Source organism: Lemur catta, chromosome 10 (assembly GCF_020740605.2).
Source record: "Lemur catta isolate mLemCat1 chromosome 10, mLemCat1.pri, whole genome shotgun sequence".
NCBI lineage: Eukaryota > Metazoa > Chordata > Mammalia > Primates > Lemuridae > Lemur > Lemur catta.
In genome coordinates this window covers 3,851,369-3,867,861 of record NC_059137.1, presented here as the reverse complement: position 1 = coordinate 3,867,861, position 16,493 = coordinate 3,851,369, and the positions used below count along the sequence as shown (strand labels likewise).

The 16,493-nt window shown below is 44.1% G+C and overlaps 1 protein-coding gene across 1 annotated transcript in view; it reads right to left on the bottom strand.

The window, feature by feature from the left end:
* Positions 1-154: 154 nt before the first annotated feature.
* The window catches only part of TSC1 (TSC complex subunit 1), a 49,994-nt gene continuing 33,655 nt past the window's right edge, over positions 155-16,493 (bottom strand). Inside the window, exons 14-24 of the mRNA XM_045563675.1 lie at positions 15,159-15,228; positions 14,558-14,662; positions 13,736-14,294; positions 12,624-12,667; positions 11,824-11,990; positions 10,874-11,056; positions 9,900-10,010; positions 9,016-9,138; positions 6,298-6,485; positions 6,051-6,212; positions 155-5,630 (exon numbers count right to left, since the gene is read on the bottom strand). Of these exons, the coding sequence (XP_045419631.1) occupies positions 5,111-5,630; positions 6,051-6,212; positions 6,298-6,485; positions 9,016-9,138; positions 9,900-10,010; positions 10,874-11,056; positions 11,824-11,990; positions 12,624-12,667; positions 13,736-14,294; positions 14,558-14,662; positions 15,159-15,228 (2,232 nt within the window). The 3' untranslated portion in view covers positions 155-5,110. The remainder of the gene's footprint in view (positions 5,631-6,050; positions 6,213-6,297; positions 6,486-9,015; positions 9,139-9,899; positions 10,011-10,873; positions 11,057-11,823; positions 11,991-12,623; positions 12,668-13,735; positions 14,295-14,557; positions 14,663-15,158; positions 15,229-16,493) is intronic.

The following is a 16,493-nucleotide window of genomic DNA, read 5'->3' as shown; positions in this document are numbered from 1 at the left end:
CTCAGAGACAAAAGTTTGAATCTATTACTTGTCAGCCCCTCTTCCAGCCACTCAAAGCTAAGACCCTCGGGCTTCTGAATCTCTGGACTAGTGCTGCACTTCACCTCTGCGTCTCCAAGGCCAGCATGGGTCACTCCAGGTCAACACAGCAGAGTAGTGCAAAACAATAAATTTTTATTTGTTCACAGTTAAACACAAGCAACTGCCTTGACATTTTAGAACATTCTAAGAAGGACAGCAAACCCTTTTGATTCCAATTCCCATTCACTAAGATTGTACCATTTTCTCTTGCAGTTCATATTTATGGCATCTGATGTGGATTGTTTGACATGCTTTTAAGATCAAGGTGGGAAAGTTTAAACCTTTTGACAAGAGATGACTTTCTTCAATTTAACTAAAAGCAGTCAGTTAAAAAAACCTGTTTCTTTTCACTGATGGGACCCCTTTAAACTGCAAGTTAGCCACATATGGTTCATCCATGATTGAGTTATAAAAACTAGATTATGTCTTAGCAAAATCTGTTCCTCCGTAATATATTTGTGGTCCATAGAAGTCTTCTGAAAAGTGATCACTGATTCTTCCTAGTGCAAAATGCCTGGCTGCCTCTTTGATAAGCCTAAGTATTTGCTACAGAGCAGCACCATACCCTCCTGTCCAAACACTGTGTCGAGGTGGGGAAGGGAAGAGAAGGGAGGGCGTGGTCTGGGGGTTCTCAAACTCTCAGGGTCTCTCCTCTAAAAGATGTATTCCAACGGTTAAGCAGCCTACTTATCCCAGAAGATGGATAATTGTGTGGCATTGGGAAGAGGGGAGAAAGCTCCTCTGCCTTCATTTACTCACTTTAAGACCAAAAGCAGTTGTGGGTGGAGGTGCTCGACTCTCGCAGGCAGGTTTCCCTTGTAGCTACAGCCACTCTTCTCTCAGGTGAGCACGTACAGACTGTAGTACAGCGTGGAAAAGGTGGAAACACAATCCCCTGGGCACATCGAAGAGTCCCGGACAGGGAAAGGAGCTACGTGGGGATGAAGGTCACAGCAGCAGCCTAGGGGCCAGTCCCCGACCTAAACTTGTTCTTTTACCTACAGACAAAAACTTAATCAAGTGCAATCAATGACTTTGCAGCGATCTGGGAGAAGGGTCAGGGGGCATGTGTCACACAGAACTCTGGATGTAAACAGATACACGAACATCTTCAGACTGGACACATTTCCCTACTCATCGCAGGTCAACGTTAAAGCATGTACCTCACAGAGCGAAGACGCAGCAGACAAGGAGCACCGACATGAGTCACCGCACACAGGGCAGCTTTCTCCTCCACGAGAGGCAAAGCCTCCTGGGTGGGACTGGGCTTCTCCCGGGACCACTATCCAGGAGTATCCGCGAAGAATGGGCGACACTCCTCCACCCAGCCCCGGATGGAGGCTTCACTCTGCCCAAACCCTCCTCCAGCCCGTTCACGCTTCCTCCTGCCTCGTAGTGCTTTCAGTGAGAAAAACCCAGTTTTGTCCATGGTACTTTTGTCTGTTTTTCAGTTCTTTCTGGCTGCAAGTGGTATGTTTTAGTATTTGGTAGAATTCATATTGGCTAGTCACAGCACACTTCAGTTCTACTGTCTACACGGAAACACATACCCAGCTTTCTATTCTTGACTGCGAGTCTGAGCCCCTGAGGTCCAGCTCACAGAGATCCTTTCAGCCCCACGACCATTTCATGCATACTCTGAACAACTGCTAGAGTTTTATCTGTCTCGAAAACACACTGGCAACTACACATGCTGTCACAAACAGGGACAGCACAAGAGCCTGGGACTTTGTTTCCTGTTGTTCTGCTTATGCCCAGCGATGTGCTGGCCTATCTGGCCACGCCACTGGTGGCCTAATTGTTCTAATTACTGGCTTCCAGGACCTCCAGCAGTTTACCATCTATGAATAGTTTGGACTGTTTCCCCCTAACCACAGCACATAAATTTTGGCTCACAAAGTAACTCATCTATCATCTCTCCACTCACAGAGCCTAATAAGAACCTTCTGCAGCTTATTCCCAAAGGTTGGGCAGTTTTCTCTCCTGAAAAACTGTTGGCAAACCTAGCGAGGTCACTGTCTGCCCACCTGCCTTAGTAACACTGGTCCTAGTACATTTTTTAAAACCTCTTGATGCAAGAAATGACCTTGCCCTCCTACCTTTAGGTTTCAGTCAGTTTTCGTATATTCATGACCACATATTTCTTCCAATTCTACAGTAACAATTTTTATAGACTTCATGGTAGAACCCTGTGAAAAGCTTTTGAAACATCAAGTTCTATCAAATAGAGATCCATGTGCTTATTTACCTGTAGGAGAGTCAGGAACCCATTTTCTCCACGTCTTCCTGTCTCCCTCACCCCCCATATCGTAGTGCTCCTTTGAGAACAAATTCTGTGCTGCACAAGCAGCAGACTCTAGTCTCCTCGGGGCCTGGGCTGACCCTGGGTAGCGTCAGGTGGGAATGAGAGCAGGTTATGTGCACTGGCCAAGCAGCTCGGACAGGTCTGCTTGTTCACAGGGAGTTGTGGACAGAGCCCATCCAATCTCGACAGTTACGAAACCAAGCTGCTTAATCCGTTTCAAGATAGGCTCTGCCTTAACACTAATTGTTCTAATGCCTTTGCCCAGGCCTGGACTGCCTCTCAAGAGTTGTTCTACTACCACCTTTCCATCCTTGAATGACTCACTGCAGCATGATCAAGTGACCCATGGACTCTCGTCAGGTTTATCGCTTCTAAAACAAAACCTTACTGTTGACTCTGGAGTCCATCACAACATAAAAGCCCAAATTTTTAGGCTGGGTAACTTCAACATGACTACAGGTCTCAATCCCTCAACCTTGGTTGAATAAAACCCATGGCCTTCTAGAAATCAAAGGCACCTGAACTGGACCTCTCCTGGTTGCCCTGGTTGTAAGGGGACACGCAGGCAGCAGGCAAGTGCCGAGGGCCCTGAGTTGCAGGGGTGTCTGCAAAGCTTCCAGCCTGGGCCTCAGTCCACTTTACCATGCTGCCTCCTTTCTTCCCTGTATTTTTACAATCTGCCAGTTTTTTAAAAGTGTTTTTTTCTTTTTTACATTGGCATCTTTCCTCTGACAGTTAAGGCAAGGCTTTAAGTGCCTGGTACCTTTGTTCTGTGGCACAGATCTCTCGGGCTTGAGGGGGGAGAGCAATTAAAGCCAGTTTCAATAGTTAACCTACGACATTTTTTTCCCTCTGTGCATTTGTTCACATTTTCCTTTTCTAAAACTGAACCAGGAAACGAGAACATATTGGATATTAAGATTTCCTTTGGACAAAGCTGAACTAAATGCGTGGCATCACCAACGCTCCACGCTGGACATCCGGTGGCCACGGCCAGCCTGTGCTAGGCACAGAGCAACTGGGACATGCCCTGCCACGGGCTGGGAATCGGTCACAGCCAGAACGCCTGCCCTGAACAGGCCTCCTGCAGTACAGCCACGGTGACACGAGTCTCTAATGGTCTAGTTCCCTTTAGCTGGGGATGCTAGAATATTTATTGCCATATTTAAAAAAAGAAAAGACTTTTACCTTCATGTGCTGAAAGCTTCCGTATGCAGTAAAATCTCGTACCATTACAGTTTCTTTTATCTCTTTATGACTGAACCGTTCTATTCTTTTTACTGAAAGAATAGAAGCAAGAAAACCAAGATCATTGGCTCTTTCCTACCAACTCTCTCCTTGCCTCAGCTGGAACACTAAGCAACAATTCTTAGGCTTCTAGCATTTATTTCAGGAGGATTTGTTGAGTTTGGATTCTCTGCCACTGCCAGTTTTCTGACTGCTGTCACCTCTCAGGAGCATGTGGGGACAGCCCAGTGGGTACACAGAGTGAGCCTCTGTCAAGAATGTTGACAAAGGTTACATTACTTACATTACATGTACCCAGCCTCCGCTTTACATGACTCTGCCATTGCTAACATGGGAGAGTGTGACAAAAATCAAGCTCCTCAGAGAGCTGGAATTGGTATGAAAAAGCTGCTCCCTTTTTGGTGGCCTAGAACCTACTATAATGAGGCAACACTAACAGCCTGAGAAACAATGGTCACATAAACTCCGAAGAAACTCTTTGGACCTCCAGAGCCCTTCTGCTGCAGCGTCACAAAGAAGCTGACATAAACAAGAGGATGTGTGAACACACAGGGAGGCAAACAGACGAGAGAGGATCTAACCGAAGGTGCAGTCAGCTGAGATCAGCCTGGAGGTGGAGTTCCTCACGCACAAGGCTTCTCCACATCTCCAAGCGACCACTCCTTGCCGCCCGCAGAAAGCAGGTTTTACCACCTACACACCAGCCTGTGGTCAGAATAGTACCAGCATTCAAGCAAACACCAAATAAATAAGAGGTAGTGGGGGAAGAAGGGATGAGAGCTTTCCCAAAGAGTAAGTGTGGTCTCCCCAGTGCCAGCTCTAGATTTTTCAAACAGGCTTTTGTTCACACAGAACTTTCTAGGAAGCTTATCAGAACCACCAAACGAATGTGAGGGTGAATAAACCATTGTTTTTCTAGATCTACTGCTTTAGATGCTGAACTTCAGAATCAAAAAGCAGTGAAAAAGTCTCACATCAAAGCTTTCATGTGGAGACAATCAGCTTTGTAGGCTACATCCTCTTGGGAGGGACAGAGCCAGACTTAGCTGCAATGCCACAAACTGCCTGGTCTAACCGAGAGCCAACCCAGGTATCTGAGCCTCAGGAAAGCAGAAAGTGGTGTGTTAGACTTAAAGATTAAATTTGGCCTCATATTGCACAGGTTCAAAGGATGCAACCATCGGAGGGGAAGGAAGAAAGGAAAGCTACTGAGGAACGCAAACTGGCCCGGATTAGTACACACTGCTAGGTAAATGGAGGAGGGGGTGGGGGTGGGTCAAGGGGAAGGTTAAGAGGCATTTCAATGCCAGATCCAAACACCATTCCGCATTCAGTCAGCTGTCAAAAGGACCCTATCCCATTCCCACCACGTGAACTTGCCACTCAGACCCTGGGACAGGAAAGCTTTGAAACGTGCACTCACGCCTCCTGTTCTGTGCCAATAATACGCAAGGTAACACTGACTGACCCTCATCCTTAGCTGTGCTCATGATGAGTCTCATTGTAGTCCATGATACGTAGCTGTCCAACACTGTCCGCGGTTGGGGGAACTGGGTGCGGGCCATCTAGGTTCAGGGGAGTCTTGGCTTCCACACCCGAGTCTTTGCCCAGTTCTGTCTTTAGGGTTTCAGAAAGGCTACTGATGGTCACGCCGTCCTCATCACACTGGCTCTCACTCTTATTACGAAATAACTCTCGGGCCTTCATACCCAGGAAGCTTTTTGAACTAGGAAGTGAGCCAACAGTTGTAGGGATGCTGCCAGAGGACTCTCCCATGGCAGTTTCCCACCGACTGCTGAATGGTCCTGCCCTCTGGTTTGGGGGTTTCTCCGGGGTAGAAAGCTCGCTGCTGCTGCTGCTGCCTCCACCTCCTCTGCTTCCACTGCTGCCCCGGGTGCTGCCAGACCTGGGGGTCTTGGTCTCACCGTTGTGGCCAGATGCCTCTTCATTGTGCCCCACCACGGAATCTGAGCAGCCATCATCACAACAGTCAAGCCTGTAAGAAATCCAGGGAGGGAAAAGGAGCTGGTGATTGCAGCACTCACATTTGGGGAATGTGAGCTGCACTGGCACTTGCCCGCCCTGACACTGCACTCTGAAAGCCCTCTCTGTTGTGTGACAGCATACTCAAGCAAGAGATCTCATCAAGAGAAACCAAGTCACAGCCAGGGATGCTGCTGGGTGGCAATCTTAACTATGAACGCTTCCTGCAGCCATGTCGAGTGAGTCAAGGCCAGGACAAGGAACATGGAAAGATCACTGGACACTATGAGGAAAGGCAAGTCAGGGTGGAGGGAGCCGAACGCTGCAGCCCAGTCTCGGCAGCTGCAACCGCTTCCAACACCAGGTGACACAGTTCTCATTCTGTTAGTGGCAGCTTAATCCCAAGGCCACTGATGCAACGTTTTGTTCCTACCTTTCTTCTGCTGCTTCAGCTGCTTCTGTTTTTTCTTCTTCAAGTTTCTTCAGGAGGCCATCTTTCTCCAGCCTGCCATATAAATCTAAGATCTCCAATTCAAACACCTGGGTTATCCTTTTCTGAGCCTCATACCTGCTCTCTGCGGCGTGCAGCTGTCCTCTGAAAGATACAGACCAGCCCAGAATATGGAAGCTCCACTAAATAAAAACAAAGCACTGCAAAAACCTTTCCTGATGAAAGTTACCTTGCCTGGAGTTTGACATCTTCTAAATATTTCTTCTGTTCCAAAAGAAGGTGGTCTTTCTTGGCCAGATGAGATTCCAGTTCCAAGATCCGTTTCTGGGAGGTATCGAGCCTCTGATTCTGCTGGAGAACGTGGCTTCTGTTTTTTTCTAACTCTTTCCGATATGCAGCCTTCATCATTTCTACTTCCTAAGAAGGAGACTGGAATTAGTACTTACAAAAAATGAACATGCTGTATCCATTTTGAAAAAAACAACGTAATAAGCTTTGAGAAGGTGCTTTAGTATACTGACAGTAAAAATATAAACTAATATAACTTTCTGAAAAATAAGCTGGCAGTTAAGTATTATCCTAGTAACCCTTCCTTGAAATCTATTCCTAAAGAAATCACTTAAAACGTGAATAGACATTTTGCACACAAAAAAGTCATCACAGAACATTTATAAGAGCAAATAACTGGAAATACAGTAAGTCTTCAGGGAAACAGTTAAGTAAATTAAAATACATCTTATATTTGGAAGTTTTAAAAACTGATATGGTATCAATAAAAAAAGACCACAAAACTGTGTGAACAGTATGATCAACTATGCAAACATATACATTTCCAAAACACCAAATGAAACTATGCCAATATTCAGTTATAATTTCAATATAGTGGTATCGTGGATCGTTTGCTTTCTCTTGTATTTTTCTCTCTCTCCTAACACCAGCTGCAGTAAAGCCAGAGCATGCGACACAAACGGGGCAGGTTTGCTCAGGGAGAGCAGCCTTTGCAGGTTAGGCACCTGACAAGGCTTGCTGACCACGCCAGGCAGACAGCCTGCCTGCAGACAGAAGGGACAGCTGGAAACCCCGTGCAGCTGCACTGTAATGCTCAGAAAAAAGGCAGAAAGGATACTTTTCTAACAATCCCGCGTTACGTTTGTGTAGGTGTGTTTATTGTGGTAAAATGTATGTAACATAACATTTGCCACACATTTGTTTTTTAAAAAAAGACGGTAAACCGCAAGAAGCGAGGAGGAGGTGGTGAGCTTTCACAAGGATGTGCCTGCCTGGAGCTGACTGGTACCCCAGTGCTTCCTCGAGGCAGGTGCTCACAATCGGCTGCCAGATAATGTGGCCGTTCCAGCTGTGCTGAATGGCACCAGACTTCAGCACAGGTTAAGTGAACACAGCTGACTTTTGTCATAAACGGTAGTTCTTATCCATGGCTGACCACACAAGGATTCAAACCAGGAATGTTCATGCCATCTCACTAATCCTTACAATAAACTCAGGGGGTGCTTTGCCCAACCCCTGCCAGCCACTCCCCACCTGATTCTGAGACACCCACCCCTCCTCCTCCACTAGACAGAACAAGAGCAACCCTAGCTCCAGGTCCAGGGGCAAATCCTGACTGGTTCAAGCCAATGACTGGGTTGGCGACAGGCACATGACACAATCCTGGAGGATAAGAGAGACAGGACATGTGTGGAGGGTTTCTGGGAAAGGTTTTCTTGCTGAGAATGACCCACAGGAAGAGAGGGTCCCCTCTTCTGTGGGGCATCATTGTGTCTGCCTGTGATACCTGCACCTGTGGCACACACCTGGTAGCCATGAGGTCAGCCAGCTGGAGGACAGGGCCGACAGCATAAAATAAGATGGCACAGAAGAGTGGAACGAGCCTGGCCCTGTGATGCCGCCCCTGAATTGCCAACCTGACCAACCTGGAACTCACTTGCCTTGGGATTTCTCGTTAAACAAAACAATAAAATTCCTCATTGTTAAGCTAGGCTAGTTTGGCGTTGTTTTGGCTTTGTTTTTAGAGACAGGGTCTTGCTATGTTGCCCAGACTGGACCGAACTCCTGGCCTCAGGAGATCTGTCTCTTGTCCCTTAGGTATACCCCCAGTCCTTTCTTTTCCCAAAGCCATTATACCTCAAAATAAGTGATAGCTGGTTTCTGGAGGAAGTTCCACGCATAACATCCTTCTACAGGGAGTCTGAATCTGAGATCTAAGAGGAGCTGGGAATAAAGAGTAACTCTACTGTGGAAATTACATCTTTCTACTTCTAAGGCTACTCTACATTTGGCCAAAAAAGGCACTTTATAAAGCACAAGCACAAGAAGTCCTAAAAAGAAGGCCTGTGTGTGATGGAGAAGTTAGTGACAGGAAGCATCTGAGCATTTACTATTAAAATTCTATTCCCAACTCATTCACTAACATTACCTGAGGCTATTTATAAAGTGACATAAAACTGCTGCCTCAACACCACTGGTGAGGCACTAATTAATGTAAGATCATCCCAATGCTGGCCTTGTTGCCAGGACTGAACTACCATCTGCAAAAATTCAACATGAAGAGGAAGAAAAAAATGACATGTACACCGATATATATCCACAGTCCTGAGAGGTATGTTAAACAGAACTGCTTCCCATCCTCCTCCTTTCTCTCACTCTTTTAAAGAGGACACCGGGAAGAGAAAAGAAACACTTTTATATCTACTCTGTACCAATTATCATCAGGTGCTTTCTCTTACACCCAACAAAGGGAAACAAGCTCACATGATGGCTGGAAAGTGCTTGTACTGCTGAGCCAGAAAAGGTGAGAGTAGACCTGAACCATTGCTCCATCTTTTAGGAAACAAGTCACAAAGCCACTCAAATGATGCACCTTAGACATACCATCTGGGTCCAAAGAGCTTCCCCCCTGAGGTTTGGCTCCCTGAGCCCAGCATACCTTTGTTGTGTCTGAATGCTTGTTCTGCAGTTGTTCCAAATACAGCTCGTTGACCTCCCCAAGAACCAACAGCTGCCTGTTCAAGAATTCCATCTGCTGCTGGACTGACTCACTATTTGAGAGCTAACCAAAAAACATATAGAAGCAGAGTAAAAACTCTAATACTAGCACACGGACATTAAACAGGGAGCCAGATAAGAGCATAATATTTCAATGCAGGGGCAGAATAAACAACTCCCATAGTTTTAAACTCCCTTACATAATGCAGGTGGGGAGGACGGCACCCAGTGGCTATTAAAGACAGACAGAAATGTACTTTAAAACTGTGCTCTGCAAAGGGGAAGAAGCAGAAATACACTACATCAAAACTGACCCCCATAGGATACCTGGAGAAGATGGACAGGTATATATGACCACCAAAGCAGGAACGTTAGGTCCAGTGGGATAAAGCCCCAGGGAAAACTCACCCATTCTCGAGTAAATGATGTATAGAGTGTGCAGTGAATCCCAAAGGAGGACTCACAGCTCAAAAACCCGAAAAACTTTTTACATTTATATAAACAAGGTATGAAGAAAGAGTTCCATGGGATATATTAACACAGAGACTATGGCTTCGGCTGGATATGTCTTTGTTGTCAGGGGCTGTCTATGCATTGCAGGATATTTGGTAGCACCGCTGGCCCCTACCCACTAGATGCCAATAGCACCAAAAACATCAGTCTAGAATGTCTCTAGACGTTGCCAAGTGTCCTGGGGGTGGGGATGAGGATCACTCCCTGTTAGGAACACCTGACACAGACATGCAAGTAATGTATTTGTCCTGTCTGAAGAAAGAATGTCAGCAAATGGTGTTTGAACAGATACAGCTCTGCCTCATTTCTTACCTTCTGAGATACCTGACTGAGCTGCAGCTCAGTGTGACACACCTTGTTGTTAGCCTTCTTCAATTCTATCCGAAGTTCCGCAATCATGTTCCTGCAGTCCTCCAGCTTTGTCTACCCAAAGAGATGTGGACGTGAAGTCACAGCAGCACTGACAGGACAGACCATGAGCCTACTGGCCTTTGGTCCAAAGAGAATTGGGAATGCCTAGTTCTCAACTGCTCTACTATTCTTGGGCCATAGGATTGACTTTTCAGCTTTAAAAAGTTAAGTTATGATTGATTTATGAGTTCCTTACTGTTTAGCGAAAGACCTTAGATGCTCAGCTCCCAAACTGTGCACCAAAGAGCCTTGGGGCTATGCAGCAAATTCACAGGGATGCAGTGAGATTTTAAATTTTTGAGGAAAACAGCGACACCTGTTGGACACCCATGTGAACTACTAACTTGCTGGAGTTGCCCCTTCAGTATTAGCTGGTGTGTGTGCCCATGGATGACATCGTGTCTTATCTTTGTGCAGCTGTGATAAAAAGCATCACACCACAAGAAAACCAACATGAAATCAAGGTGTCACTTTCCACTGCGATTTCAAGATCTCAGACTCTGTGCTGTGCCCAACAGGTACACAGGTGGCATTAGTAATTGCAGTTATTTTAAAAAGAAATTTAAAAAATTTTTAAATTTATGTGTATTATTTCCAAACAGCTACCAAGTTGTTAGGACATGAATATCCACTGAATTATTTAGATATACTTAATGACTAGAAAGATCAGAGCTATGAACCAAGAAAGTTGGGGAACCCCTACCCTAAATAAGATTTATCTGACAAAAAATATACCTGCCATGATTTCAGAGAGAAAAGTACTAACCTTAATTAAGCTGAGCACGGTGACTACACTGAAGGAAACACTTCTGCCCTCCTCTCCACTGCGTCCCTGCCTTCTCTTGGTTGACCCTGCCTGGAGGTGCAGTTCATACCTGCAATTCCTGGCTCTGGTTGTAGAATTCTTCTCGGTCATGCTGCAGCTGTCGGATCTGGCTGTGGAGCTGTGTTACCACAGTGTCACGCTGCTCCTGAAGCTGACTGTACCTGGATTGTTCTTTCTGCAGACTAACCTTCCACACCTGGATGTCTTTCTCTTGTAACTTCAACTGATCTTTCTAGCAGAGACCAGAAATGCCATCATTTTAGCTGCCTTCCAACAGGGGAAGTCATGCTTAAGTTTAACACACACTGCAAACATTTCTTCATCTAAACAGTCATAAGCTACCCTGGAACTGTAACTACATCCCCAAAATATGACAGCTCACTACTGTCTTACTTGGCTTGAGGTCAAGATTTTCCAAATTTCACATTAACAAATGGATCATAAGTTGCTTAAAGAACCTTTCTCAGAGATCAACTTGCTTCTAATATTTTCAAAAGTCCTAACCACCAAACACTAAGCAGATGCTTACTGACCTGATTTCTTTTAACCATCACCAACTTAAAAAGTAGGTGCTGTTATTATTATTTCCATTTTATACAATGGGTAACAGGCTTCAAGAGGCCAAATGACTTTTCTAAGGTAACGACCAGTAGAGCCAAGATTCAAACTCCAGGTCTGATTGGCTTCACACATGCTATACCAGACATGCTTAAGTTTCATGTGGAGAAATAATCTTTTGACCCTTTTATCATCATAGCCAATTACAAGCAAACAAACATACAAAAAAGTCACTCATCCCCATGGTTTCTGAGAGCTACAAGGGAATTCCAAGATCTTGCCATTCGTATCTTAATCTCAGAGACTCAGTGGCCTGCCCCAAGCCATACCTGTGTGCAGAGCTGGGACCAGGAACTGACCTCACTGGCTGCTACTCTTTACAAGCTGTCATGCTGACCCAAACAAAACAAAAAATGGAGTCCACCTCTCCCCAGGCCTCACCATAGCAGCATTATGTTCCTCCAGAGCTGCTGCTTTGATCACCTTGCGGAGGAGCCGCCTATTCCGAAGAGCATGCTGCTGCCTCTTAAAACGCTCATAGAGTAACTGGTTGTGCAGTAAAAGCAACTGGTCTCGGAGGGTACGGATCTCATCTGAGGGGGGAGAGCCTGATTTTAAAGCAGAGGGAGGGTAGCAGAAATGCCTTTTACATATCGTTCAATCAAGCCCCCCACCCACATGTGTTCTTTAGCTTAAGAAACACAATTTTTTAAAAAACAAATCACCACTCACTTTGCAAATGACCACTTAGTTTCCAGCAACAGTCATTCCTTGGGGGATAGGGTGGAGGGAATATTTACTACTTGTCTCCCTTTTAAAGGAATGCAAAGGGTTTTATCACGTGGGATGACTCTCTGAGAGCTTTATTTTTTTCCCCTCAAACCTGGATCATACATTTCAGACTCCCTTTCTATTTCCCAAGGGCCTTCCCTCACTGGCATGTTCTCCCCCAAGAAGACTCCCCAGTACCATTCACGTCACTTGGGCCTTCCTAGGCAAGCCTGGCTCGGAGTCTGCGCTTTTTGCACATCTACTGTCAAGCACCCGGTACTTGCCACTTTTCAAAAATTAGAAACGCTGATTTTGCAATACTTGAAATCCTTCAGCCGAGCAGATAAGCTGGCTGGTGCAGCAGCCAAGGGGAGATCTGTTTCCTACAGGGCATCTCCTTCAAGGGCAGAAAAGGCAACGAGCAAGCAGAACCATACGGGCTGGATTTGGAGCTAAAGTAGCAACTTTACCTCCAAAGTGGGTCCAGTCGACAGACTTGCTGGGTAAAGACAACCTAGAAAGAAAGTTTTTGAGTAATAAAGTTACCAATCTTACCTAGAAAAAAACTTATCTGGACTTTTATTTGCAGCAAGGTTAGATGACTTCCTTGTGGTCAAAATCTGCACTGGCATAAGAGTTTCAAACTTCAAATCCACATGGAGTTAGAGAACCCCTCCAGTGGATGGAATGAGCAGGCGGCCAGGTGCGTGAGACCATGTCTCCACAGTGGGGAGGCCCCAGAAAGCAACTGAGTGGGAAAATACACTGACAGCTGCTCTCAATCCTCTGCTGAAACACACAGGGAGTGGCTCTCCATTGAGAAGCTACTGTCACCAAGTTTAAGGAAAAAGTCAGTAATTTACCTCAGACTATACTAAATCTCATTTTTTAAAAAGGAAGTTTAAATATTACAATCTCTGTCAAATTCCACCTTAACTATTATATAGAAGAAAAATAAAAACTAACATTCCCAAGCACCTGTTTTGAAACGGCACCTGTTTTTAGACTCTGGACTAGCTCCCTCATCCCTTCCCTGGATATGCTTTGAAAAGGGTCACAAAAAGAGGACTGAAAACAATGTCTCAGATTTCCTTCTAAGGAGCCTTGTGTGCTTCTGAGGGGGGCTGTCGGACCACTTCAACTTGCATAAAATGCTGATGATTTTATCTTCTACCTAATGAAATAAGATGCCAAGTAGAAAGTAATAATAATCTACAACCAGACAGAGAAACACTGTGACAAATATATTCTTTGAAATACCCTAATGTTATTTTTAGCCTACAATGCTTAGAGCAACACTGAAAGCATTTGACTGTCCTCATGGAACAGTCTATAATAAAAAAAGACTCATTTTGAAATAGACCACTATCCTAAGGAATTATCCCAATCTAATGTGCATATGCAGAGAATACACGTGGCCACATATATGAAAAGGCAATAGACTAGAAGGACACCTGACACAGAAGAGAACTTGGTGCCTTTGGGTGAGAACATGAAAACCCATTCTTATTCCCACCCTTGTGCTTTCTTCTATAATAAAATGGGATGTTTAAACACAAAGAAAAGGGCTCAAGTCCCTTACTTGTTAAGTTCCTTGCTATGTGCGTCTGCTCCCTGCTGTATCAGTCTATCCAGTACTTCCATTGGGGAGGTAGAGGGCAGAAAGTCTTCCTCTGTGTTTCCTTTTGCTTTCTTTAACAGTTCGTCAGTCTTCTTGCTGACAAAGTGATAGGCAGTCTTTGGCAATGCCACCTCAAAAAGATGATCGTAAGGGGGAGGCTGCCCACTTCCAAAGCCCACTCCCCTTTGAGGTGGAATTTTACAAGGGCTGGGAGTGAGGATATTGGTCTCCAAGGAAGTCTGGCATTCCCTGCCCCCGACAGGGCTTTCGTCAGCACTGCCACAAGGTAGGTCTATGGGGGTGAAGGCTTGCTTTGGTGTGTCAGGCCCAAGCTTGTCCAGGGATGAGTGCAAAGGCTCAGGGTTCATGCTGGCGCCCTGAGCACTGGAGGCTGCTGAATGGGTCTTCCGCTGAGAACCTGGGAGACTGTCTCGGTAGAAGGGAGAGTCAAAGCCTCCTCGAGGAACCACAGGTTCAGCCTCTGCTGTAGTGATCTCAGAGAGTTCTTTAGATATTGCAGCTGAGAGGAGGAAGGGAAACAAGAGAAAGCCCTGTAAATATGGGAAAGGCCAGGCAGTTTGGGTTGCGTGCTGCCACGTGCCAGTGCCACCCAGAGGGGGGATAAAAAGTGGCATCCCTTTACCTGACACAGGTCCTATGCTAAAGCACCCATCAGTTTCCCCCAAGAAAAGGCAAGCAAGCCTGTGAGCAGTGACAGGAAATCCCAGTTGTGTGGCAAAAGCAGGGTCACGTTTCAACTCACAGCAACCCCACATGCGTTACCTTCTTCTTTATCTTTCTCAATGCTATCTTCTTCAGAGGCCAGGTCACCTAGAAACCCGGGAAGGTCACTTAGAGTGACAGAACCTTTGCTGCCGAGTGGCTCTTCTAAAGAGAAACAAAGACAACTGAAGTCAAAGAAATACCCTGTAATGCCTCTAAGTGTAAAACTGCTCACATGGTAACAGAGTATGTCCATAATAATTCTTCCTGCTGAACAGAGAAGGCTGGAAGTGGCTATCTCCTTGGGCTACTATAAAAGGCTAAGATGTAATAAGTAATATAATTAAAGGCTAAGATGTAATAAGTAATATAAGCCCATAGAAAATAAAATTCTCCGTTCTTAATGTTTCCAAGAACAAATAAAAACACATAGTTTGACCAGTTCAAAATACTTATAGGTACCTCACTGCAGTAACTTAAAAGCACTTTTTTCATGTTATTATTTGGTTGGCTTTTAGAATTCACTACTTGTTTCATTATCTCTGGGCTTCAGTGTTTTATGGTATTCCAGAATTTCCTTGTTTCCACTTAACTTATTTTTAAATACACATAACCCAATTAGAATAGACAAGCAAGGCCTATCATGACCCAAAGACTTTACCTAATCCTCTGTCGTTCGGAAGATGGTGCTGTCTGTGTAGACATGGCCTTGCAGAATCTGTTCTCTCTTCCTGAAAAGATAAGTACCATTTATATCTCAAGGCAAAAAATTTTGTACATGTTCTCTAACATATTGTAAAGAATTTAAAGGTTAGCCCAGTGATTCTCAAACTGTTTGGTGTCAGGATGTCTTCTTAAATGATTGAGAATCTCAAGAACTTTTGTTTACATGGTTATATCTACTGATTACTGTATTAGAAATTAAAACTGAGAGATTTAAAAAGCATTTATTAATTCTCTTAAAAATAACAAGCCCATTAAATGTCAATGTAAATAACATATTTTTGTGAAAAATATCTATATTTTCCAAAACAAAAATAAACTTACTGAGAAGAGTGGAACTGTTTTACACTTTTGCAATCTCTTTAATACCTAGCTTAATGAAAGACAGCTGAATTTTCATATTTACTTCTATATTCAATCTGTTGCAACATGTTATTTTCACTTAAGTATATGAGGAAAATCTGGGGCCCCACAGATATGTAGTCGCAAAAAGTAAACATATGTGAACAGACTTTTCAAATAATTGTAGAAAATCATCTTTGATATTACACCAAAACTTGACTAGTGGTAATTTCTTAAAAGTTATTTACAAAGTGGAATCTGAAACCATATAAATTAACTTTTCATACTGTGTTAAAATCCACGGGCCTACCTTATACTTTGAATACACTTTTTACCTATGCACAATTCTGTATCATACATTGGACATTTAGAAAATACAGCTTCACCAAGTTATTTAGATCTTCCAAATATTGAAATACTTCATTACACAATATCAAAAAATCAAATTATTAACCAAGCTTCCCAATCTCAACATAAAAGTCTTGGAGAAACTATCAAGTTCATGGTGGCAGATATTAGTTTTTTAGTAGGCTAATTCTCAACTGAAAGTTGAATTTTACCATTGGCAACAAACACTGTCAATTGTTTATCCTGAGTGACAGACTTGGTTCTTCATTTAAGAAACTGCCTGCCAAGTATCCAAGTCTAAATAATCAGTTTGTAAGTCATTCCCTTGTTCCTTCAAATAAAACTGGTGCCCCACGAAAAAAACCTAGTTCAATTCTTAATACAAATAATCACATGAGGACCTGAGATTACCATCATACTTTAAGTATGCAGTAAATGTGCTTCATGCATATCTATTAATATTTTGTCACCAAGAATATTAAATATACATGTTCTCAAGGGCCAAGATTTAATAAAATAATTTTTACTGCCTAATAAAGAATACTCATAAGTTTTTAATTATTTTTTCTTTTTTAAAACTGAA